This window comes from Saimiri boliviensis, chromosome 1 (assembly GCF_048565385.1).
Source record: "Saimiri boliviensis isolate mSaiBol1 chromosome 1, mSaiBol1.pri, whole genome shotgun sequence".
NCBI lineage: Eukaryota > Metazoa > Chordata > Mammalia > Primates > Cebidae > Saimiri > Saimiri boliviensis.
Window position 1 is genome coordinate 63,775,051 of NC_133449.1, and position 24,990 is coordinate 63,800,040.

The following is a 24,990-nucleotide window of genomic DNA, read 5'->3' on the forward strand; positions in this document are numbered from 1 at the left end:
AAAATTGCTTGAATCTGGAAGGCGGAGGTTGCAGTGAGCCAAGATCTAGCCCAAAAAAATTTTTTTAAATTATTATTTAAAAAAATTAAAGCCAGTGAAATTTACCAGTAGGGGATATTTTTGTTTTTATTTTATTTTATTTTTTGAGACAGAGTCTTGCTCTGTCACCCAGCCTGGAGTGCAGTGACTTGATCTCAGCTCACTGTAGCTCTGCCTCCTGGGTTCAAGTGATTCTCGTGCCTCAGCCTCCCAAGTAGCTGAGAATACAAGCATGCGCCACTACGCCTGGCTAATTTTTGTATTTTTCATAGAGATGGAGTTTCACCATGTTGGCCAGTCTGGTCTCGAACTCCTAACCTCAAGTGATTTGCCCACTCGGCTTCCCAAAGTGCTGGGATTACAGACATGAGCCATCGTGTCTAGCTGTTGACTTTTTAATTTCTGATAAATTGAGATTTCTCCTTCACAGGCTGCAAAGTCTGCAACCTGAGTAATGAGATAAAGGGCAGGGACAGCATAGCAACTTATCTTGATTTTTTTGAGGCAAGGTCTCGCTTTGATGCCCAGGCTGGAGTGCAGTGACACTATATCCATTCACTGCAGCCTAGACTTGCTGGGCTCAAGAGATCCTCCCGCTTCAGGCTCCAGAGTAGCTGGGACTACAGGCTCGAGCCATCATGCCCAGCTAATTTCTGTATTTTTTGTAGAGAAGGGGTTTTGCCATGTTGCCCAGGTTGGTTAGCAGCTTTACTGTTTGATTCTTTTCACCTGTTTGTGACAAAGATTAAAATTCCTTAATCTGGCTGGGCGCAGTGGTTTACACCTGTAATCCCAGCGCTTTGGGAGGCCAAGGTGGGCAGATCACAAGGTCAGGAGATCGAGGCCATCCTGACTAACACGGTGAAATCCCATCTCTACTGAAAATACAAAAAATTAGCCGGGCATGGTGGCATGCGCCTGTAGTCCCAGCTACTTGAGAGGCTGAGGCAGGAGAATTGTTTGAAACAGGGAGGCAGAAGTTGCAGCAAGCAGAGATTGTGCCATTGCACTTCAGCCTGGGCGACAGAGTGAGACTCCATCTCAAATAAATAAATAATAATAGCCCTTAATCTGTCACAGGAGTAGAGTTTTAAAGAAAAACCCCAAGAACTTGAGCTCTCAACAGCACCAACTGGGCAAGAGGGGCAGGAACCTTACTGTGACCAAAGTGGGAAGATGCCCTGTGTGGGTGAGGTTGTTAGGGTGAAACTGGAGTTTTGCAAATGATAGAATGGGCATTTACACAGAACGAAAATGCAGGGTTGCAAATCTTGCCCCAGGGAGCTGGAAACGGGAACTGTGTGATGAATGGGAAGTGGGGAGAGGTTCAGAAGAGCCCGTCCTGGAGGCTTCACAATTCGCCGCTTAGCTTCTGCTTTCAGCATCTGCTGTGACCAGATGGTGTGCAGTGATCTCTGGCCGGCTGAGCCAAAAAGTGAATGAAACTTCTTCAGTCTTTGTACAGACTTTGTCTGGTGGGGAACAAATTGTCCTACAGCAATCAGCAATGAACAATTTCTCTCTTTTATTGGAATATCTTATCTTTTTTATTTTTTCTTTTTATTTCTATTTTATTTTTAAATATTTTATCTTTGATCTCTAAGTGAACTATGTTAATATCCTGCTTAAATATTAATTGAGGATTTTTCTCTAATCATGAAATCCTTCCTCCCTACCCCAACCAAATTTAGCCATCTTGAAAGGTTTTTCTTTTTCTTTTTCTTTTTTTTAATCTCTCTTTATTTCTTCATATGAGCTGTGGCTTTGTTGTAGAAAGGTTTTTCTTATAAACAGCTGGCCTTCCTATCCTCAGTGATTCTTCAACTGGAAGAACAATACCATTGAAAGAGGGAACACTTTTATGAATTTCTTTTTTCCCATGATATTTGGAAATCATTTTTTATAATAACTATATTATTTAAGTAATATAAATTACTACAGAAATATAAATCTGCAAATCTGTGTTTTTTGTTTTGTTTTGTTTTGTTTTGTTTATTTTTTTGAGACATGGTCTCCCTTTTGTCACCCAGGCTGGAGTACAGTGATGTGATCTCGGCTCATTGCAGCCTCTACCCCCAGGGCTCAATCCATCTTTCAGCCTCAGTCTTCCAAGTAGCGGGACTATGGGCGTGCACCACCATGTCCAGCTATTTTTTTTTTTTTGTATTTTTTGTAGAGGTGGGGTTTTGCCATATTGCCCAGACTGGTCCTGAACCCCTGAGCTCAAGTGATCCACCCACCTCAGCCTCACAAAGCGCTGGGATTACAGGCATGAGCCACCTCGCCCAGCCTGAGTCTGTGTTCCTATGTTTGTAACTTACATATAGCTATATCAAATCACATATATTTATAAATTAAATTCCAAAAAACTAAAAAAGTTTAAAAAATTAAAATTAACATTATTAATTTTTTTTCAGGGGAGGGAAAAGTATGTAAATTTTCTTTACATAACTGACTAAAAAATATATACAAGAAATAGAAAACATAATTTAATACCGTCTCATGCGCCCTAACATCATTAACTTAATGTGACAAGTGATATATGAATGAAATAAAATTACTGGAAACACACATATTGTGCAGTCAGGTACTGGGCGAACTCTTTTACATTGGGTATCCTGTACCACCATGTGCCGTGCTGAGCTATGACTCAGGTCTCCCGCCATTTTCCTTTTGTTTTCTTAATTCCACCACAGTGGAATGAAGGCGTTGCTTGGTTGTCACTTGGCATTAATACCACACAAAAGCCTGCACGTGAATGTTCATGGCAGCATTATTAATAATAGACAAAAATGGAAACAACCCAAATGTTGTTTGGGTTGACAACAATTGATAGACAAAATGTGGTATATTCACACAATGGAATATTACTCATCCATAGAAAGAAATGAAGTTTTTTTTTTTGTTTTTGTTTTTGTTTTTTTGAGACGAAGTTTCGCTCTTGTTACCCGGGCTGGAGTGCAATGGCACGATCTCGGCTCACCGCAACCTCCGCCTCCTGGGCTCAGGCAATTCTCCTGCCTCAGCCTCCTGAGTAGCTGGGATTACAGGCACGCGCCACCATGCCCAGCTAATGTTTTGTATTTTTAGTAGACACGGGGTTTCACCATGTTGACCAGGATGGTCTCGATCTCTTGACCTCGTGATCCACCCGCCTCGGCCTCCCAAAGTGCTGGGATTACAGGCTTGAACCACCGCGCCCGGCCTCTTTTTTCTTTTTTAGAGACAGGGTCTGGCTCTTCACCTGGGCTGGAGTGCAGTGGCTCCACCTCAGCTCACTGAAGCCTCCACCTCCGGGGCTCAAGGGATCCTCCCGCCTCAGCCTTCGGTGTAGCTGTGACCACAGGCACACACCACTATGCCTGGCTACTTTTTGTATTTTTGTAGAAACAGGGTTTCACCATGTTGCCCAGGCTGGTCTCGAACTCCTGAGTTCAAGTGATCCGCCAGCCTCAGTCTCCCAAAGTGCTGGGATTACAGACGTAAGCCACAACTGTACCTGGGCAGGAATGAAGCTCTGATACATGCTACAATGTGGGTGACTTTTAAAACATTAGGCTAAGTGAAAGAAGTCAGTTGCAAAAGACCACATAATGTATGCTTCCATTCACAGTATGTATGAAATGTCCAAATTAGGTAAATCCATGGAAATAGAAAGTAGAGTAGTGGTTACCAGGGGTTGGGAGGAGGGAGGTGGGTAAAAAAAGAGCGACTGCTAATAGCTATGGGGTTTCTTTTCCCGGTGACGAAAATGTCCTAGAACTATGGTTAGGCTGCTCGCGGTGGCTCACGCCTGTAATCCCAGCACTTTGGGAGACCAAGGCGGGTGGATTGCATGAGGTCAGGGGTTTGAGACCGAGACCAGCCTGGCCAACATGGTGAAACCCCGTCTCTACTTAAAGAAAAAAACAAAACAAAACAAAACTAGCCAGGTGTGGTAGCGCACTACTGTAATCCCAGCTACTCAGGAGGCTGAGGCACAAGAATCACTTGAATCTGGAAGGCAGAGGTTGCAATGAGCCGAGGTTGCATCACTGTACTCCAATCTGGGAATGGGCTACAAAGTGAGGCTCTGTCTTTAAAAAAAAAAAAAAAAAAAAAAAATTAGTGGTTATGGTTGGCACGCTTTGAAAACATAAACGAAGCCAGAGGCAGTGGCTCACATCTGTGATCCCAGCACTTTCGGAGGCCAAACCAGGAGGATCCCTTGAGCTCAGGAGTCCAAGACCAGCTTGGACAACACAGTGAGACCGCCATCTCTACAAAACTTTGAGAAAATTAGCAGGGTGTCGTGGCATGCACCTGTGGTCTCAGCTAGTCGGGAGGTTGAGGCGAGAGGATCACTTAAGCCCGGGAGGTCGAGGCTGCAGTGATTACCCCACTGCACTCCAGTCTGGGCGACAGAGCAAGACCTCATCTCAAAAAAAAAAAAAAAAAAAAAAAAAGAAAGAAAGAAAGAAAGAAAAGAAAAAGAAAAAATAAACGAAAAAGACTACTAGAGGGTACATGTTTAAACGGTAGATTTTATGCTATGTGAATATATTTCAAGTAGCAATTAAATTAAAATTTTTAAAAATTGTAGGGCTAGGCAGCGCTTATAGAGGCCCCTGTACAACCTGGGAAGCGGGGACGAAACCCCCCAGAACCAAGAGAGGCCAAGAGCAGGACGGGCCACTGTCCCTTCCGCAGGACCGCGGTCCCCGCCACGCCTCCGGGGGCGGGAGGTCCTGGCTTGGAGAGCGGTGATTGCTGACTTCTAGGAAGAGGCGGAGCGAAAGGGGGCGCGTCAAGTCCCTCCTGGCGCCGCGAAGCCTCAGCTCGCGAGATTTCGCTGGTTCCGCATTTCGGGTCTGTGAGGTGGGGTTGGCGGGCGAGGCGGGCGTCGAGGTTTGCAAGGGCTCGCGGCGGCCAGAACTCCGGCTGCGAGCGGCGGCGGCCCGGCTTCCGCTGCCCTTGAGCTAAGGACTGTCCGCTCCTTCTCGCCGGCTCCGAATCCTGACCTGGGCGGGGGCCGGCGGCCCCTTGCCTCTCCTCTGAGGACCGGAGATGAGCTTCCTCTTGTGAGTGGGGCCGGGCCGCGGGCCGAGGTCGTGGGGGAGGCCTCCCCAGACCCGGGGCGAGGGCTGGGCCCGGGGGCCGGGGAGGGGCGGGGTAGCTGGCGTTCGTTTTGCCTCTGCTGGGGCCGGCGCAGGAGGCCGAGATGTTGAGAGAGGCGGACAGAGATGAAGGTCGGGATAAAGGGAACTGAGCGAGAAGGCTGGGGAGTAGAAAGGCCCTGGGGCCGCCGCGCCTCCAAACTTTAACGCCCGAGCGCCCCCAAGGGCGGAGAGATGATCTGGGGGCGGAGCCGCGGGCCCCCAGTTTCTTTCGTCTCGAGCCTCTAGAAGCGATCCCTGCCGCCTTAGCTTGTCGCTCTGTTGGAGGTCCAGTTTCACTATTGTCGGTGTTAAATGCCGCCCCAGGAGAGTGTGCAGTGCGGCGGTTTGAGAAGGTTGATGTTAAGATGGGGGCCTTGGAGTCAGATCGTTCGGTCCAATTCTGATTCTGCCCACTTACTGGCTTTGATTTTAACTAACTTCTCTTGTCCTCGGTAGAATCGTGTGTTTTTAATCATTATGTAATACACCGTAGAGTATTCTTACATAGTACCTTGCAATATTATTATAATTTGAAAAGTTAAAATTAAAAAATAAATTCATTCTTAGTCCCATTACAGAAGCACGGTATTGCCATTTTAGTACACTACAGCAGTTAACTTGATACACATGCCTTAGAATCTCATTTTAGAGATAATGCCTGAGCCCAAACGAGGCTCAAATTAAAAAGTTTGTAAATGGATGATTCTTATGCACATTGAAGTTTGAGAAGCCTTGCTCTAGCACAGTATTTTTTATTCTCAGGTGGCTCTCTCCACTTTATATATTGCTTAAATGTGGGTTTTGTGATTGAATGAATAATTATCCATTTTTAGTTATGGATATAATCCACAAGCTTGACATTTTTAAGTACAACATAAAAAGCACTGCATAGTTTTTTTTTTGTTTGTTTGTTTTTTTTTTTTAATAACCAGAGTTTGCCCACTTTATTGTAAGAAACTGGGATTCCTTCCAGTATTGCTATTATAGCACTATTAAGACTATGTTTATCCGCGTCCCATTTTCCCTCCTTTGGGTTATTTTTGTAAAAGAATGATCTCTAAAATACGATGATGTTGTCAAAAAGCCTGTATGATTTAGATTTATTTCCATATTAATAGAAGTATTCCCCCCTCTTGCACTTTTTTCTTATGAGTCAATATTTAGTGAATGCATAGTTGCTTTGTGGACCTTAAAGTGAGATTTTTTTCTTTTTCTTTTTGAGACGGAGTTTCGCTCCATCACGCAGGCTGGAGTGCGATGGCATGGTCTTGGCTCACTGCAACCTCTGCCTCTTGGGTTCAAGCAACTCTCCTGCCTCAGCCTCCCGAGTAGCTGGGATAACAGGCACTGGCCACCACACCCGGCTAATTTTTGTGTTTTTAGTAGATACGGGGTTTCACCATGTTGGCCAGCCTGGTCTCGAACTCCTAACCTCAGGTGATCCACCCTCGCACCCGACAGAGACTTTTTTTTTTAAAACTTGGCCTTCTTGATGGACACTTGAGTTGTTCCCGATTTTTGGCCATTATGAATAATGCAGCTGTGAACATATGTGACAGGTTTTTGCCTGGATGTATGTGTTCATATCTCTTGGGTATATACCTAGGAGTGGAATTGCTAGGAGTGCTTTAACATGGTAACTATGTTTAACCTTTTGAGGAACCGCCAAACTTTGAAGGTGCTGCACCATTTTCCATTCCCATAAGCACTGTATGAGGGGTCCAATTTCCCCACACCCTCCATAGCACTTGTTAATTGTCTTTTTTTTATATAGTCACCCTAAGTGGATGTGTATCTCCTGATTTTGATTTGCATTTCCCTAATGACTAATGATGTTGAGCATTTTTTCATGTGCTTATTGGTCATTTGCATATATTCCTTGGAGTAAAGTCTATTCAAATCCTTTGCCCATTTTTAAATTGGGCTGTCTGTTTGTTTTTGAGTAGTAAGAGTTCTTTATACATTCCAGATACAAGTCCTTATCATATCTATGATTTGCAAATATTTTTTCCCTGTTCAATATAGTTTTTTATCATGTTAAAAACTTTCCATATTTGATTTTTATTTTTTTCATAATTCTCTTATACTTCTTTTTTTTTTTTTTTTTTTTTTTTTGAGACGGAGTTTCGCTCTTGTTACCCAGGCTGGAGTGCAATGGCGCGATCTCGGCTCACCGCAACCTCCGCCTCCTGGGTTCAGGCAATTCTCCTGCCTCAGCCTCCTAAGTAGCTGGGATTACAGGCACGCGCCACCATGCCCAGCTAATTTTTTGTATTTTTAGTAGAGACGGGGTTTCACCATGTTGACCAGGTTGGTCTCGATCTCTCGACCTCGTGATCCACCCGCCTCGGCCTCCCAAAGTGCTGGGATTACAGGCTTGAGCCACCGCGCCCGGCTATAATTCTCTTATACTTCTTAATCAGTCTTATTTAAAGTCCAAATTACAGAGGTAAAGTAGAAGTCCATAGTCTATTCCATTCCTCTTCCTAGAAGTAATCACCAGTTTTGATGAGTTTAGTTTTTGATACTTTCTATGCATTTACAAAATGGGCTCCTGCTTAAATTTGGTTGTGTAATATGTTTAACCATGTCTTGAGATCTTTCTCTGTAAATACATGTACTCTATCGGGTTTTCCTAATTTCTATACAATATCCCCTGATATGGATGTACCCATAGTTTGTTTGTTTGTTGTTTTGTTTTGTTCGAGACGGAGTCTCGCTCTGTCGCCAGGCTAGAGTGCAGTGGCAAGCTCTTGACTCACTGCAACCTCCGCCTCCTGGGTGAAAGTGATTCTCCTGCCTCAGTCTCACGAGTAGCTGGAATTAGAGGCATGCGCAACCATATCCAGCAAATTTTTTTTGTGTGCATGTTTTTAGTACAGACAGGGTTTCACCCTGTTGGCCAGGATGGTCTCAATCTCCTGACCTCGCGATCTGCCCACCTCGGCCTCCCAAAATGTTGGGATTACAGGCGTGAGCCACACCATGCCTTGCCCAGTTTCTTTAATCCTATACTGATAAACTTTAGGATTCCTTCTAGGTTTTTCACTATTAAAAACAATTTTGGAAAACAAATCCTTATCCGTATCTAGAGAAGATATTTAGAAGTAGGAAGGGTGGATTGAGGATCTTTTCAGTGTTAATAGATACTACCATATTGCCCTCCCAAAAGGTTACACTTTATACTTTCACCAATAGTATATTAAAGTACTAGCTTCTCTGTACCCACGTCCAGCAGTCTCCAACATTTTTGGCAACAGGGACCAGTTTCATGGAAGACAGCTTTTCCACAGATCTGGTTGCGGGGGATGGTTTCTGGATGATTCAAATGCATTACACTGATTGTACACTTTATTTCTATTATTACATTGTAATATATAATGAATAATTGCACAAGTCACCATAATGTAGAATCAGTGGGAGCTCTGAGCAACTAGACAGTCCCATCTGGAAGTAATGGGAGAGAGTGACAGATCATCAGGCATTAGATTCTCATAAAACACACGCAGTTTAGATCCCTTGCACGCACAGGTCACAATAGGGTTCACACTCCTGTGAGACAGGAGGTGGAGCTCAGGTGGTAATGCCAGCAATGAGGAGCGGCTGTAAATACAGGTGAGGCTTTGCTGCTTGCTCACTGCTCACCCACATCTGTGGGGCCCAGTCTGTGGCCCTGGGGTTAGAGGCTCCTGCCCTAGTCTACATTTAATGTAATCATTTTAACTTTTGACACTCAGATTCGGGAAAAAATAAATCTTACTTTAATTGAACAGTTTTTTACATGCTCATTGATTGTCATACTTTTACTGAATTGCCTATTCATATCCTTAGCCTATTTTTCCAAAGGATTCGTTGTATTCTTAGTGAGTTATAGAAGCCCTCTGGCTATTACCAGTTCATCCTTTGTAATATATGTTACAAATACTTTTTTTTGGTTACTTCTCTTTTTGCTCTATTACAGAAGTTTTAATTGATACTATTTGAAATCTGTCAATTTTTTCATTTAGGTTTCTGAGTTTTGTGTCATGTTAGGAAGACTTTATGGATGGTGTCAGATAGTAATAAAAATATTTTTTTCCTCAATAATGAATCGTGGCTGTCACATTTATTTTCCTTGTTACAAACCTAAAGATGTTAGTGTTTCTTTTACTGTGGTTTGCTTTCAAGGCATCCCAAATATTTTGATATAGAAAACGATTTTTGAACTAAACTTGCCTGCACCATTTTCTTTCTATCTCTCCCATCCCTCATGAGGCCTTGCTATGTTGTCCTGGCTAGTCTCGAACTCCTGGGCTCAACCAGACATCCCAACTGGGTCTCTCAAACTGCTGGGATTGCAGGTGTGAGCCACTCACTGCACTTGGCCCCACTATTTTCTTTCTTTTTTTTTTTTTTTTTGAGACGGAGTTTCGCTCTTCGCTCTTGTTACCCAGGCTGGAGTGCAATGGCGCGATCTCGGCTCACCGCAACCTCCGCCTCCTGGGTCCAGGCAATTCTCCTGCCTCAGCCTCCTGAGTAGCTGGGATTACAGGCACGCGCCACCATGCCCAGCTAATGTTTTGTATTTTTAGTAGAGACGGGGCTTCACCATGTTGACCAGGATGGTCTCGATCTCTCGACCTCGTGATCCACCCGCCTCGGCCTCCCAAAGTGCTGGGATTACAGGCTTGAGCCACCGCGCCCGGCCTGGCCCCACCATTTTCTATAGGTGAAAATTAAGGCCAGGCACCGTAGCTCATGCCTGTAATTCCAGCATTTTGGGAGGCTGAGGCAGGTGGATCATTTGAGGTCAGGAGTTCAAGACTAGCCTGGTCAACATGGCAATATCCCATGTCCACTTAAAAAAATAATAATAATAATAATTAGCTGGGCGTGGTGGTGGCTTCTATAATCACAGCTACTTGGGAGGCTGAGGCAGGAGAATCACTTGAATCCTGGAGGTGAAGGTTGCAGTAAGCCAAGATCACGCCACTACCTTCCAGCCTGGGTGACAGAGTAAGACTACATCTCAAACAAAAAAAATGGAAATATGTTCAGCTTCTCAAGAAGACACAGTTAGTGTCAGATCAAGAACTAAATCTAGGATTTTCCTTTGGTTAAACTACCCTCTCTGTACCAGGCTTCTTCAGAGGACGTAGTGAAATTGCCTTATTTGTGAAATTGTGCTGCTAATCTTGCTTTTATGTGCAGGGGAAAAAAAGCATTCTTTTATTGTGATCATCATCTTCCTATCTTGGCATTGTTCAGAGCGCATGCTTTTTTGTTTCTTTTTTTTGAGTCAGAGTCTCGCTCTGTTTCCCGGGCTGGAGTGCGGTGGTGCGCTCTCGGCCCACTGCAGCCTCTGCCTTCTGGGTTCAAGCGACTCACCTGTCTCAGTCCCCCGAGTAGCTGAGACTACAGGCATGTGCCACCATGCTCAGCTAATTTTTGTATTTTTAGTAGAGACAGGTTTCGTCATGTTGTTCAGGCTGGTCTTGAACTCCTGACCTCAAATGATCCCAAAGTGCTGAGATTACAGGCATGAGCCACTGTGCCTGTCCCAGATAGTATTTTTTATTTTATTTTTACAGACCACTTTATATGTCTAAAATTATGTTGTTCTACCTGTTGTATTTCCAGTCTTAAAAATTCACATGCTTTCACTTTTAACCTTACAGCAGCAGCCGCTCTTCTAAAACATTCAAACCAAAGAAGAATATCCCTGAAGGATCTCATCAGTATGAACTCTTAAAACATGCAGAAGCAACTTTAGGAAGTGGGAATCTCAGACAAGCTGTTATGTTGCCTGAGGGAGAGGATCTCAATGAATGGATTGCTGTAAACAGTAAGTTTTAAAATGCAACTTTGCTGTTTTACAGAAAGGTTTTGCTAAAATCTGGTTAATGAATTTTCTTTGACAGATATAACTTACAATATAACAGATTATCTGTAAAGCAACGTTAAGTACAAATACATCCAAAACTATGTTGTTCTTTTCAGAGTACTTGGTGGTAGCTTGTAAGGTTGAATAGAGGGACTCGAGAAGAAATGATGAGTGCTTTTGGGCAATTTCTGAGGAGAGTAGTATGAAAAGCTGAGTATGGTCAGATAAAGATTGATAAATGAAAAGATTAGCTGGGTGCGGTGGCTCAAGCCTGTAATCCCAGCACTTTGGGAGGCCAAGATGGGTGGATCACCAGGTCAAGAGATCGAGACCATCCTGGTCAACACGGTGAAACCCCGTCTCTACTAAAAATACAAAAAATTAGCTGGGCGTGGTGGCGCGTGCCTGTAATCCTAGCTACTCAGGAGGCTGAGGCAGGAGAATTGCCTGAACCCAGGAGGCGGAGGTTGCGGTGAGCCGAGATCGTGCCATTGCACTCCAGCCTGGGTAACGACAGCGAAACTCCATCTCAAAAAAAAAAAAAAAAAAAAAAAAGATTATGCATGTCATGGTCTGTGACTTTGTAGTAAATCCATCTATACAGTTTTTCTTCCGCTTGCAGCAGTACTCATCAGCCTGTATATCCAGAAAAGTCAGTTGCAGTTCATATGGCCAGTCAGTTAATTGTTGTGACTTAAACAGTGTCAGAGAGGGGCCGGGCGCGGTGGCTCAAGCCTGTAATCCCAGCACTTTGGGAGGCCGAGGCGGGTGGATCACGAGGTCGAGAGATCGAGACCATCCTGGTCAACATGGTGAAACCCTGTCTCTACTAAAAATACAAAAAATTAGCTGGGCATGGTGGCGTGTGCCTGTAATCCCAGCTACTCAGGAGGCTGAGGCAGGAGAATTGCCTGAACCCAGGAGGCGGAGGTTGCGGTGAGCCGAGATCGCGCCATTGCACTCCAGCCTGGGTAACAAGAGTGAAACTCCGCCTCAAAAAAAAAAAAAAAAAAAAGAAGGCCGGGCACGGTGGCTCAAGCCTGTAATCCCAGCACTTTGGGAGGCCGAGGCGGGTGGATCACAAGGTCGAGAGATCGAGACCATCCTGGTCAACATGGTGAAACCCCGTCTCTACTAAAGATACAAAAAATTAGCTGGGCATGGTGGCACGTGCCTGTAATCCCAGCTACTCAGGAGGCTGAGGCAGGAGAATTGCTTGAACCCAGGAGGCGGAGGTTGCGGTGAGCCGAGATCGTGCCATTGCACTCCAGCCTGGGTAACAAGGGCGAAACTCCGTCTCAAAAAAAGAAAAAAGAGTGTCAGAGGGAATTGAGAGATTGGGAGAAAATGGAGGGATCTGAGCTGAAAGTCACTTTGAGTTCAAGAGAACAAGGGCATGACATGGGACAATATGCTAAGGCTAGAGATTTGAATGTGAGAGTCTCTCATTTCTGAGATGAGCTCATTTCTGGGTGATAAAGTTTAAATTAGGAATTTCAGCTGTTCCAGGAACGTTTAAAACTTTTTAATGGAAAATTTCAAACATACAAAAGTAGAGAGACTTAACTACAGTGAATTCCAAGTATTCATTCCATTATCCAGCTCCAGCAAATATCAATTTCTGACCAATTATGCTGCTTCTGTATGCCACCTTGATTATTTTAAGCAAATCCTAGACATATTTTATCTATAAATATTTCAATAAGGTATGTCTAAAAGACAAGAACTTGTAAAGATAATGACAGTGCTCTTAACCTTTAACTTACCAAATACCTGATCAGTGTTCACATTTTCCCTGACTGTCCTACAAATGTTTTTGTTTGTTTTTGAGATTGAGTCTTGCTCTGTCACCCAAGCTAAAGTGCAGTGTTCACCTCCTGGGTTCAAGCTATTCTCCTGCCTCAGCCTCCTGAGTAGCTGGGATTACAGGTGCCTGCCACCATGCCAGGCTAATTTTTGTATTTTTAGTAGAGACAGGGATTCACCATGTTGGCCAGGCTGGTCTCAAACTCCTGGCCTCAAATAATCTACCTGCCTCAGACTCCCAAAGTGCTGGGATTACAGGGTTAATCAGTTTTCCATATTCATGTGGGTCTGTTTCTGGGCTGTCTATTCTGTTCCTTGATCTACTTGTCTTTTCTCTTACCAGTACTACACTATTAGCAGTACTACACTATCCTGATTACTGTAATTTTATAGTAAGTTTTAAAATTGGGTAGCATCAGCCCTCCCAATTTTGTTGATCTTGAGATCTTCAATATTGTGTTGGCTGTTCTGGGTCTTTTGCTTTTCAGTAAAAACTTTAGAACCAGTGTGTCCACCACAAAATAACTTGCTGGAATTTTGACTGGATCTAGTTGTCTTTTTTTTTTTTGAGACTGAGTTTCCCACTTGTTGCCCAGGCTGAAGAGCAGTGGCACCATCTCGGCTCACTGCTACCTCTGTCTCCCAGGTTCAAGTGGTTCTCCTGCCTCAGCCTCCTGAGTAGCTGGGTTTAATGGCATGCACCACAACGCCTGGCTAATTTTGTAGTTTTAGTAGAGACAGGGTTTTTCCATGTTTGTCAGGCTGGTCTCAAACTCCCAACCTTAGGTATCTGCCCACGTTGGCCTCCCAGAGTGCTGGGATTATAGGCATGAGCCACCACGCTGGCCCTTGTTGTCTTTTTATGTGGTAATAACCAGCTATTGATAATCATTTTCTTGATCAATGCTGTCCAATAGAAATGTAATATGAACTACGTATGTAATTTTAAGTTTTCCAAAGTAGCACCATTTAAATTTTTTTTTATTTTTTGTTTTTTCATTCAAAAGCCGTATTCATATTGTTAAGAAAAAAGAACAAGGTGCAGAACTATGTAATACCTTTTTTCTAAGAAAGGGTAAATAAATTTAGGAGACAAAAGTTAATAAAGTGGTTACTTGCGTGTAAGGTCTGAGAGGAATTGGAGTGTTTGGATTGTAGACTTTTCACTCTATATTTTAACATATTTGAAATTCGAACCACGTGAGGTATTATTTATTCAGGAAAAAACCTCTTTTAAAAAAACTTTATTCAGATTATCATCTGTTATTCTGAAGGCATTTATTGACCTTCTTTAGCCTTAGATGTTTTTTTGAGACTTAACTGCTGTAGATCAGCAGTTCTGAATTTTCTTGGTCTCAGGATCCACTCATCCTCTTAAAAAAATATTGATTCCCATAAATATACCATTCTGTGTTAATTCAAAAAATAAAATACAAGCCAGGCACGGCTCACACCTGTAATCCCAGCACTTTGGGAGGCTGAAGTGGGCAGATCACTTGAGGTCAGGAATTTGAGACCAGCCTAGCTAACATGGCGAAACACCATTTCTACTAAAAATACAAAAATTAGCTGGGCATGGTGACCGGCACGTGTAATCCCAGCTACTTAGGAGGCTGACACAGGAGATTTGCTTGAACTTAGCAGTCAGAGGTTGCAGTGATCCAAGTTCATGCCACTGCACTCCAGCCTGGGCAAGAGAGCAAGACTTCATTTCCACAACAACAAGAACAACAACAAAAACCCTATGTTGTAGCCACAGCTGGAGTCTGGGTCCTCTGTATTTTTAGTAGAGACGGGGTTTCACCATGGATGAAAGGATGGTCTTGATCTCCTGACCTTATGATCCACCCGCCTCAGCCTCCCAAAGTGTTGGAATTACGGGCGTGAGCCACCTCCCCTGGCCACAGCTGGATCCCTTATATCTGCTGCTGTATTCAGTCTGTTGTGATATCACATATCATGGAGCCTCTGGAAAACACTATTGTGCCCTCTTGAGAGAATAAATGTGAAAAGAGCAATTAAAATAGTTTGACCTTACAGATCCTCCCTCAGTTAGGGGATTCCTAGACCACATTTTGAGAAGAGCTGCTCTAGACCAAACCAGCTGCCACCTGGGCATATTTTTCGTTTTGAGTGAATATTGAATACCTAAGTGTTAACTTTCTTAGAAACATGACTTAGCAGAATATTTATAAGCAAGGGAGTTGTGTGTAAAATTCCTTTTTACAAGATAGCATTAAAAAAAATCTATTTTTTAAAAAACTTGGAAAATCCCTAGTTATTTTTAGGTACTGCTTTAGACAGGAGACTAAAACTTTTTATTTATTAATTTTCTGGGGGCAGGGTTGCCCAGGCTGGAGTGTGGTGGTACCCTCCTCACAGCTCACTGCAACCTCGAACTCCTGGGCTCAAGGGATCCTTCCAGTTCAACCTCCTGAGTAGCCTGGCCCATGTTGTATATTTAAATGATACAATAGTCATCATTAAGTTAGAATTATCTCCAGTGTCTTATTTTCCTGCTGTTATATGCCGGTGGATCACAAGGTCAGGAGTTCAAGATCAGCCTGGTCAACATGGTGAAACCCTATCACAACTAAAAATACAAAAAAACCCCCAGTTACCCGGGCATGGTGGCATGGGCCTGTAATCCCACCTACTTGGGAGGCTGAGGCAGGAGAATCACCTGAACGTAGGAGGCAGAGGTTGCAGTGAGCTCAGATTATACCACTGCACTCCAGCCTGGGCAACAGAGCAAGACTGTCTTGGGAAAAAAAGCTTCGTATACTAAAAGTTAACTTTTTTTATGTGTGACAACTTAAAATTTACAGTATCTTTGGATTATTGAATGTCTCAGTGGTTCAGCCAAGAACCTAAAATGTCTGTTTTTCCTTCTGCTTCAACTCACATTTTGTGTTTACACAGACATTTTAATACAGTTCTATTATCTCTGCAGCTGTGGATTTCTTTAACCAGATCAACATGTTATATGGAACTATTACAGAATTCTGCACTGAAACAAGCTGTCCAGTCATGTCTGCAGGTCCAAGGTACATATACTGCCTATTATATAGGTGTTTGGATTGCTTTTACTTTATCACCGATTGATATCAATTAAATAATTAAGATTTGTTATCTGTTTGCTTGTGTGAAGGTGATTCAGTATTTTTTTTTTTTTTTTTTCGAGATGGAGTTTCACTCTTGTTACCCAGGCTGGGGTGCAATGGCGTGATCTCGGCTCACCGCAGCCTCCGCCTCCTGGGTTCAGGCAATTCTCCTGCCTCAGCCTCCCAAGTAGCTGGGATTACAGGCACGCGCCACCATGCCCAGCTAATTTTTTGTATTTTTAGTAGAGACGGGGTTTCACCATGTTGACCAGGATGGTCTCGATCTCTTGACCTCGTGATCCACCCGCCTCGGCCTCCCAAAGTGCTGGGATTACAGGCTTGAGCCACCGCGCCCGGCCCGTGATTCAGTTTTATTGGTTGTTGACTACTCATCTGTAAGCTTTTAGTTATTTTGTAATTTATTTTATTTTATTTTATTTTATTTATTTATTTTTTTGAGACAGAGTCTTGCTCTGTCACCGGGCTGGAGTGTAGTGGTGTGATCTTGGTTCACTGCAGCCTCTGCCTTCCAGGTTCAAGTGATTCTGATGCCTCAGCCTCCCAGGTGGCTGGGATTACAGGAGTGTACCACCACTCCCAGTTAATTTGTTTATTTTTAGTAGAGATGGAGTTTCGCCACATTGCCCAGGGCTGGTCTCAAATTCCTGGCTTTAAGTGATTCACCTGCCTTGGCCCCCCAAAGTGCTAGTATTAAAGGCGTGAGCCACCGTGGCTGTCCAGCTATTAGTTACTGTTAAATACTTTGGTATGTGGGTACTCCCGTTTTCATTTTTATATTGCATCATAGTAAGTCTGAATGTTTTATTATAGAAGTAAACAGAAATTTGAGTTACATTTGTCTTGAATAGCAAACATTTTATTTTTTCAATTTTATTAATAACATTTATGTTTCCTCTTTCTAGTTTTTTGTTTGTTTTTTTTTTAATTTTTTTTTTTTTTGAGACGGAGTTTCACTCGTTACCCAGGCTGGAGTGCAATGGCGCGATCTCGGCTCACCGCAACTTCCGCCTCCTGGGTTCAGGCAATTCTCCTGCCTCAACCTCCTGAGTAGCTGGGATTACAGGCACGTGCCACCATGCCCAGCTAATTTTTTTGTATTTTTAGTAGAGACGGGGTTTCATCATGTTGACCAAGGATGGTCTCAATCTCTTGACCTCATGATCCACCCGCCTCAGGCTCCCAAAGTGCTGGGATTACAGGCTTGAGCCACTGCGCCCAGCTCCTCTTTCTAGTTTTTAAATGAATTTCTTGGGAGAGTTTTCAGTTGACCTTTAATATTTGATTATTTTTTTCTTGTGATTTTTTTAGTATCTAAAGCAGCACACTTTAGAAGTAATTATCTGGCTTGAAGATGCTCGATTTAAAAATGTTTGGGCTTTAATAAATTTCAAGAATAATGAAGAAGATGGAACTCTATCACTCATAGTGTTAAGTCCCTCATACGATAGGATTAATGTTTGCTGTGTTTCCTTCCAGTTTTTTTCTTATAATAAATGACTGATTTTATGTGATGATAGATGTTATCAAGATGTTTGCCTCTTAGAAATGATTGTCTTTTCTGACTTTGCTACAAGTGTAAGGGAAAAAAGATCACTAATGAGTTTATAGTCCTATTTTTATTATACTATTTTAGGAAAAATGTTTTTATTTTATGTTGTGTTAAGTTTTATTCCTCAAACTTTAAAAGAAATTAAACAGGAAAGTTAAACTTATCTGTGGCTCAAAATGCCTTACACAGTGATGTTTTGTATGACTATTGTTAATCCTTCTAGCTCAGCAAAGGTAAGGGGGGAAAGTATACATTCTTTTTTTTTTTTTTTTTTTTTTTTTTTTTTTTTTTTTTGAGACGGAGTTTCGCTCTTGTTACCCAGGCTGGAGTGCAATGGCACGATCTCGGCTCACCGCAACCTCCGCCTCCTAGGTTCAAGCAATTCTCCTGCCTCAGCCTCCTGAGTAGCTGGGATTACAGGCATGCGCCACTATGCCCAGCTAATTTTTTGTATTTTTAGTAGAGACGGGGTTTCACCACGTTGACCAGGATGGTCTCGATCTCTCGACCTTGTGATCCACCCGCCTCGGCCTCCCAAAGTGCTGGGATTACAGGCTTGAGCCACCGCGCCCGGCTAAGGTTTTTTATTTCACTTTTATTATTTTCTTTTTTTTTTTCTTTTTCTTTTTTTTTTTGAGACGGAGTTTCGCTCTTGTTACCCAGGCTGGAGTGCAATGGTGTGGTCTCGGCTCACCGCAACCTCCGCCTCCTGGGTTCAGGCAATTTTCCTGCCTCAGCCTCCTGAGTAGCTGGGATTACAGGCACGCGCCACCATGCCCAGCTAATGTTTTGTATTTTTAGTAGAGACGGGGTTTCACCATGTTGACCAGGATGGTCTCGATCTCTTGACCTCGTGATCCACCCGCCTCAGCCTCCCAAAGTGCTGGGATTACAGGCGTGAGCCACCGTGCCCGGCAGTATACATTCTTAATTGTATATCTCTAACACCTGGTGCACAAAACTGAGTTTTATAATCTTGGCTCTACCAGTGATAATAAATTGATGGCCAGGAATCTCAGAAGAATGTAGTGGATTCATTGGCTCCTTACCCAGTCCTCAGTAACCATCTGCCTTAGCAGACAGGAATGTAGTTCCTTCGTGTTTCCCAGGGCTGTGTTGTTTATAAAACATCTATCCTGGCATTTCCTCCTGCCACATTATCCCCCTTTTTTCTTCCAGTTATAACTGTCACTTTCAGGATAATTCTCTAGGGAACTCACAGTAATCTTCAGCAGACTTTAGGTCAGGCAACCCCAAACTTTTTACACAGGGGGCCAGTTCACTGTCCCTCAGACCGTTGGAGGGCCACCACATACTGTGCTCCTCTCACTGACCACCAATGAAAGAGGTGCCCCTTCCTGAAGTGCGGCGGGGGGGCCAGATAAATGGCCTCAGGGGGCCGCAGTTTGGGGACGCCTGCTTTAGGTGATTTATTAAAGTTAGCTATAACTTCTGTTGACAAAATGTGAATGAACCTGTTTTAATTACAACTTGCACATTTGTTAATATTTTTGAAAAATTTATCAGTAAAACATTTTTTCTCTCCAGATATGAATATCATTGGGCAGATGGTACTAATATTAAAAAGCCAATCAAATGTTCTGCACCAAAATACATTGACTATTTGATGACTTGGGTTCAGGATCAGCTTGATGATGAAACTCTTTTTCCTTCTAAGATTGGTGAGTTACATTGTAGAAGTATTCTTTCTTTTTTAAAAATTTTATTTTATTAATATAAATAGAGATGGGGTGTCTCACTCTGTTGTCCAGGCTGGTCTCAAACTCCTGGCCTCAAGTGATCCTCCTGCCTTGGCTTCCCACAGTGTATCCAGCCTGTTTCTCTTTTTAACATTGTTATACTAGTAGAGACTGCCAAATTCTCCTCCAAAAAGTTTGTACCAACGTGCACTTCTCCAGCCATGTTTGTGTTTGGCTGTATTTCTTCACGAACACTCGTTATTACTCATTTTTTAATATTTTCTAATTTGATTAAATTTCTGTTTTAATGTACATTTAAAAAGTACTGATGAGGCCAGGCACTGTGGCTGACGCCTGTAATCCCAGCACTTTGGGAGGCCAAGGTGGGTGGATCACGAGGTCAAGAGATCGAGACCATCCTGGCCAACATGGTGAAACCCAGTCTCTACTAAAAATAAAAAAATTACCTGGGTGTGGTGGCACGTGCCTGTAGTCCCAGCTACTCGGGAGGCTGAGGCAGGAGAATTGCTTGAACCCGGGAGGCAGACGTTGCAGTGAGCTGAGATTGCACCACTGCACTCCAGCCTGGTGCCTGGGGACGAAGCAAGACTCTGTCTCAAAAAAAAAAAAAAAAAAAAAAAAAGTATTGATGAGATTGAGCATTTTAGCATTTTTTTGTGTTATTGATTGTTTTCTGTTTATAGCTTTCATCTGTTTTGGCGTAAAAGATATTAGCGCTTTGTCATACATGTCGTATATATTTTTCCCTGGGTTACCTTTTGTCTCATTTTGTTCATGGAGTATTTTTGCTATATACAACCTTATTATTTTGTCCTATTCATTATATCTTTTGTGACTTGATTTTAATATAACAATTAGAAAACTTTTCCCTTCTTCAGGATTATGAAAATCTTGTTTTTTTCTTTTCTTCTTCATGTTTTCTTTTCTTTTTTTGAGACAGAGTCTCAGTCTGTTGCCCAGGCTGGAGTGCAGCAGCACGATCTTGGCTCACTGCAACCTCCACCTCCCAGGTTCAAGCGATTCTCCTGCCTAAGCCTCCCTAGTAGTTGGGACTACAGGTGCATGTCACCACACCTGGCTAATTTTTTTTTTTTTCTTTTTTTAAAATATTTTATTTACATCCAAGTACTTACAGCATTGGCTAATTTTTGTATTGTATTAGAGAGAGACAGGGTTTTACCATGTTTGCCAGCTGGTCATGAACTCCTAACCTCAAGTGATCTACCTGCCTTGGCATCCCAAAGTGCTGGGATTACAGGCGTGAGCCACCAGGCCTGGGCAGGAAGGTTTTTTTTCTCTGAATGCTACATTAATTTTTTTCCAAATAAAAATACTAACCAGTTTGTCCCAATACCATTTATTAAACACATTTGCCTTTTCTCCCCGGATTATCTTATGCACACAACAAATTGCCACCTACTTTTCTGTGTTTTAGTCCCTTTATCCATTCCTTTAGAAATTCCACACTTCTAGTGACTGTGGGCATGCATATGTTAGCATCTTGTAAGGATAGTCTCCCTTCCTTGCTCTTCTTTTTCAGAATATTCACAGCTATTCTGGGATATTTGTTTTTCCAAAGAACTTAGAAACATTTTGTCAAGGTAAAAAAAAAATAGATTTTAATTATGACTATATTTAATTTTTTTTGGCGGGGGGCCTGAGTTTCACTCTTACTGTCCAGGCTGGAGTGCAATGGCATGATCTTGGCTCACCAAAACTTCCGCTTCCCGGGATTAAGTGATTCACCTGACTCAGCCTCTTGAGTAGCTGGGATTACAGGCATGCGCCCCCACGCCCAGCTAATTTTGTATTTTTAGCAGAGATGGGGTTTCTCCATGTTGGTCAGGTTGGTTTCAAACTCCTGACCTCAGATAATCCACCTGCCTTGGGCTCCCAAAGTGTTGGGTTACAGGTGTGAGCCACTGCACCTGGCCGACTATATTTAATTTTTATAGACAGGGATTCTTTTTCTCTTTACTGAATCTTCCTAGCCAAGAACAAGATATTGTCCATTTATTCATGTCTTTAGCTTTATTTTCTCTTGTAAAATTCTGTAGTTTATGTCAGTCTTTCAAGTTTCTTAATTTTATTCTAGGCATTTTATGTCTTTTATTGATAATCTGGTTTCCAGCTTCTTACTTGGTGTATAGGAAAGCTGTTAGTTTTTATTTTTTAATTTATTTTTTATTCGTTTTTGAGGCAGTGTCTCACTCTGTTGACCAGGCTGGAGTGCAGGGGTATGATCACAGCTCAGTGGAGCCTTGACTTCCTGGGCTCCAGAGATCCTCCTACTGTAGCCTCTCAAGTAGCTGGGACTATAGCCACGCACCACTACACCTGGCTAATTTTACTTTTTATAGAGATGAGGTCTCATTTTGTTGTCCAGGCTAGTCTCGAACTCCAGGACTCAAGCACCGCTCCCATCTCAGCCCCTCAAAAGTGTTGGGATTACAGGTGTGAGCCACTGGTAGACTCGCTGTAGATCTTATTTAAATTTTATAATTAAACATTAGACTCTTTTTCTGTTAGTTTTTGGTCGGTTCTCTTGAATTTTTAAAGTATACAAGCGTGTCATGTAAGATATTGTTCATTTTGCCTCTTCCTTTCTGATAATACATTCTTGTTTTACACTTAAATGATTGCACTCAGTGTTATTTCCAGCTAATGCCAAGTAATGGTGATGATGGCAAACATCCGTTTCTTGCTTTCTTACTATTATGCAAGTACTTGTAGCATTTCAGCAGTAAGCAGAAATGTTGGCTTTGGGCTAGAAGTGTATAGATTTTTTTAAAAATTGTGTTAATGAAAAATATGCACCATTTATATTACAAATTTTTTTTTTTTTTTTTTTTTTTTTTTTGAGACAGAGTCTCTGTGTCACCAGGCACCAGGCTGGAGTGCAGTGGCACGATCTCAGCTCACTGCAACCTCCACCTCCCTGGTTCAAGCAATTCCCCTGCCTCAGCCTCCCAAGTAGCTAGGACCACAGGCGCGCGCCACCATGCCCAGCTTATTTTTGTATTTTTTTTAGTAAAGATGGGGTTTCACCATGTTGGTCAGGATGGTCTCGATCTCTTGACCTCGTGATTTGTCTGCCTCAGCCTCCCAAAGTGCTGGGATTACAGGAATGAGCCACTGCCCCCAGCCACAAATTTTTTTTTTTAAATGAGGAATGGTTGTAGAGTTTTATCAGATGCTTTACCAGTATCTGTTGCTGATGACCATAACGCTTTCTCCATTTTTTAAAAAAGTTCTGCTGGAAGAGTATTTATTTGTTTTTTTTTTGAGACGGAGTTTCGCTCTTGTTACCCAGGCTGGAGTGCAATGGCATGATCTCGGCTCACCGCAACCTCCGCCTCCTGGGTTCAGGCAATTCTCCTGCCTCAGCCTCCTGAGTAGCTGGGATTACAGGCACGCGCCACCATGCCCAGCTAATTTTTTGTATTTTTAGTAGAGATGGGGTTTCACCATGTTGACCAGGATGGTCTCAATCTCTTGACCTTGTGATCCACCCACCTCGGCCTCCCAAAGTGCTGGGATTACAGGCTTGAGCCACCACGCCCGGCGAGTATTTATTTGTTAATATTTTGATTAGAAGTTTGAAATCAGTTTTTATGGATGAGATCAATCCTTGTTATTTTCAACTTAAGGGTATTTTATGAACAACATATTTTGAATTCCTTTTTGCAGTCGTATAGAGGATTTTTCAGGAAAAAGTTTTTTCCCAAGTTGTTACACTTGGTCTGTTTGCTCTTGGTAAGTTTTTCCATTCTGCTGTTAAACCTTTTTCCTTTATCACATATCTTTATTTTATATTGACTGTGCTTGAATATATCTGTTAAATTCAGCATGGAAAGTGTTTAGTTTTAAACAAATTACTTATTTCTTTATTCATTAAAGTCTCCCCTTTGGTTTTTTTTTTTTTTTTTTTTGAGACGGAGTTTCGCTCTTGTTACCCAGGCTGGAGTGCAATGGCGCGATCTCGGCTCACCGCAACCTCCGCCTCCTGGGTTCAGGCAATTCTCCTGCCTCAGCCTCCCGAGTAGCTGGGATTACAGGCACGTGCCACCATGCCCAGCTAATTTTTTGTATTTTTAGTAGAGATGGGGTTTCACCATGTTGACCAGGATGGTCTCGATCTCTTGACCTCGTGATCCACCCGCCTCAGCCTCCCAAAGTGCTGGGATTACAGGCTTGAGCCACCGCGCCCGGCCAAAGTCTCCCCTTTGGAAGGTAAAGAATAATTTTGATTTTGTCCTCTTTTCTCACTTTTTTTTTTTTCTTTTTTTTGGAGACAGGGTCTCGCTCTGTCACCCAGGTTGGAGGGCAATGGCACAGTCTTGGCTCATTGTGACCTCCACTTCCCAGGTTCAAGTGATTTTCGTGCCTCGGCCTCCGAGTAGCTGGGACTACAGGGGCCTGCCACCACACCTGGCTAGTTTTGTAGTTTTTGGTAGAGACAGGTTTCACCATGTTGGCCAGGCTGGTCTCAAACTCCTGACCTCAGGTGATTCACCCTCCTCTGCCTCCCAAAGTGCTGGGATTAACAGGTGTGAGCCACTGTGCCTAGCTCTTTTCTCACTTTCTCCTTTTTTTTTTTTTTTTTTTGAGACGGAGTTTCACTCTTGTTACCCAGGCTGGAGTGCAATGGCGGGATCTCGGCTCACCGCAACCTCCGCCTCCTGTGTTCAAGCAATTCTCCTGCCTCAGCCTCCTGAGTTGCTGGGATTACAGGCATGTGCCACCATGCCCAGCTAATTTTTTTGTATCTTTAGAAGAGATGGGGTTTCACCATGTTGACCAGGATGGTCTCGATCTCTTGACCTCGTGATCCACCCGCCTCAGCCTCCCAAAGTGCTGGGATTACAGGCTTGAGCCACCGCGCCCGGCTACTTTCTCATTCTTAAATAATTCATTCTTATCCACCACCTCTCACTCCCACTCCCCTCCCATTAGGCTATTATCTACATACTTACTTTTGCTAGTTATTTAGTCTCAGACAGAACTGTTTATTATCAATTTTTTTACTAATACATGCAAATTATTAATATTCCTTTATTAGAAGGATGCCCATTTATATATTCTGATAGGAAGGACATTTGATTTTGAAATCTGCTTTTTTTTTGAGATAGAGTCTTACTCTGTTGCCCAGGGTAGAGTGCAGTGGTACAGTTACAGCTCACTGTAGCCTTGACTCCCAGGCTCAGGTGGTCCTCCTACATCAGCCACCTGAGTAGCTGAGACCACAGGCATGTATGCCACCATGCCCAGGTAATTTTTAAATTTTTTGTAAACATGCGGTCTCACTATGTTGCCTAGGATGGTCTCAAACTCCTGGGCCCAAGCAGCCTTTCTGCTTCAGTCTCCCAAAGAGCTTGAGATTACAGGCATAAGCTACTGCACCTGGCCAGAAATCTGCTTTTTCAGCACATGCATACAGGATCCTTCCCAGGAAAACATGCCTATAAGCTCCAGGATAATGTTTGAAAAGTCAAGTTAACTAGGACTCGGGTGGTGATGGCGAATAACCACAGAAATCAGCAAAATATAGTTAAGTTTCAGATTATCGAGAGGTGGCTGGGAAAAAATGCAGGGAAAGAGTGTTTTAAGCCTTTGTTTTCTGAACGATTGTAAAAAGAATGTGTTTCTAGAGTAGTATCATGGAACAGGCCATTGAGGCCAACTAATGCAGGTTATTTTGGAAGCAGAAGCTTTCTTATGTCTTAATATGTTTATTTACTGTAGTCAG

At 42.9% G+C, this 24,990-nt stretch overlaps 1 protein-coding gene across 4 annotated transcripts in view; it reads left to right on the forward strand.

Moving 5' to 3' along the window:
- The first annotated feature begins 4,873 nt into the window (after positions 1 to 4,873).
- MOB1A (MOB kinase activator 1A) overlaps positions 4,874 to 24,990 on the forward strand; it is a 29,161-nt gene continuing 9,044 nt past the window's right edge. For 2 of the 4 annotated variants that reach the window (XR_012517335.1, XM_039478637.2), the window contains exons 1-4: positions 4,876 to 5,099; positions 10,835 to 11,001; positions 15,800 to 15,893; positions 19,069 to 19,202. Coding sequence is in view for 3 of the 4 variants with exons in the window: in XM_039478637.2 (XP_039334571.1) it covers positions 5,086 to 5,099; positions 10,835 to 11,001; positions 15,800 to 15,893; positions 19,069 to 19,202 (409 nt within the window). In the remaining variant the exon portion in view is untranslated. Of the gene's footprint in view, positions 5,100 to 5,380; positions 5,630 to 10,834; positions 11,002 to 15,799; positions 15,894 to 19,068; positions 19,203 to 24,990 lie in introns of those variants that run through there. The other 2 variants (XM_074398133.1, XM_074398138.1) reach the window with 2 other exon arrangements.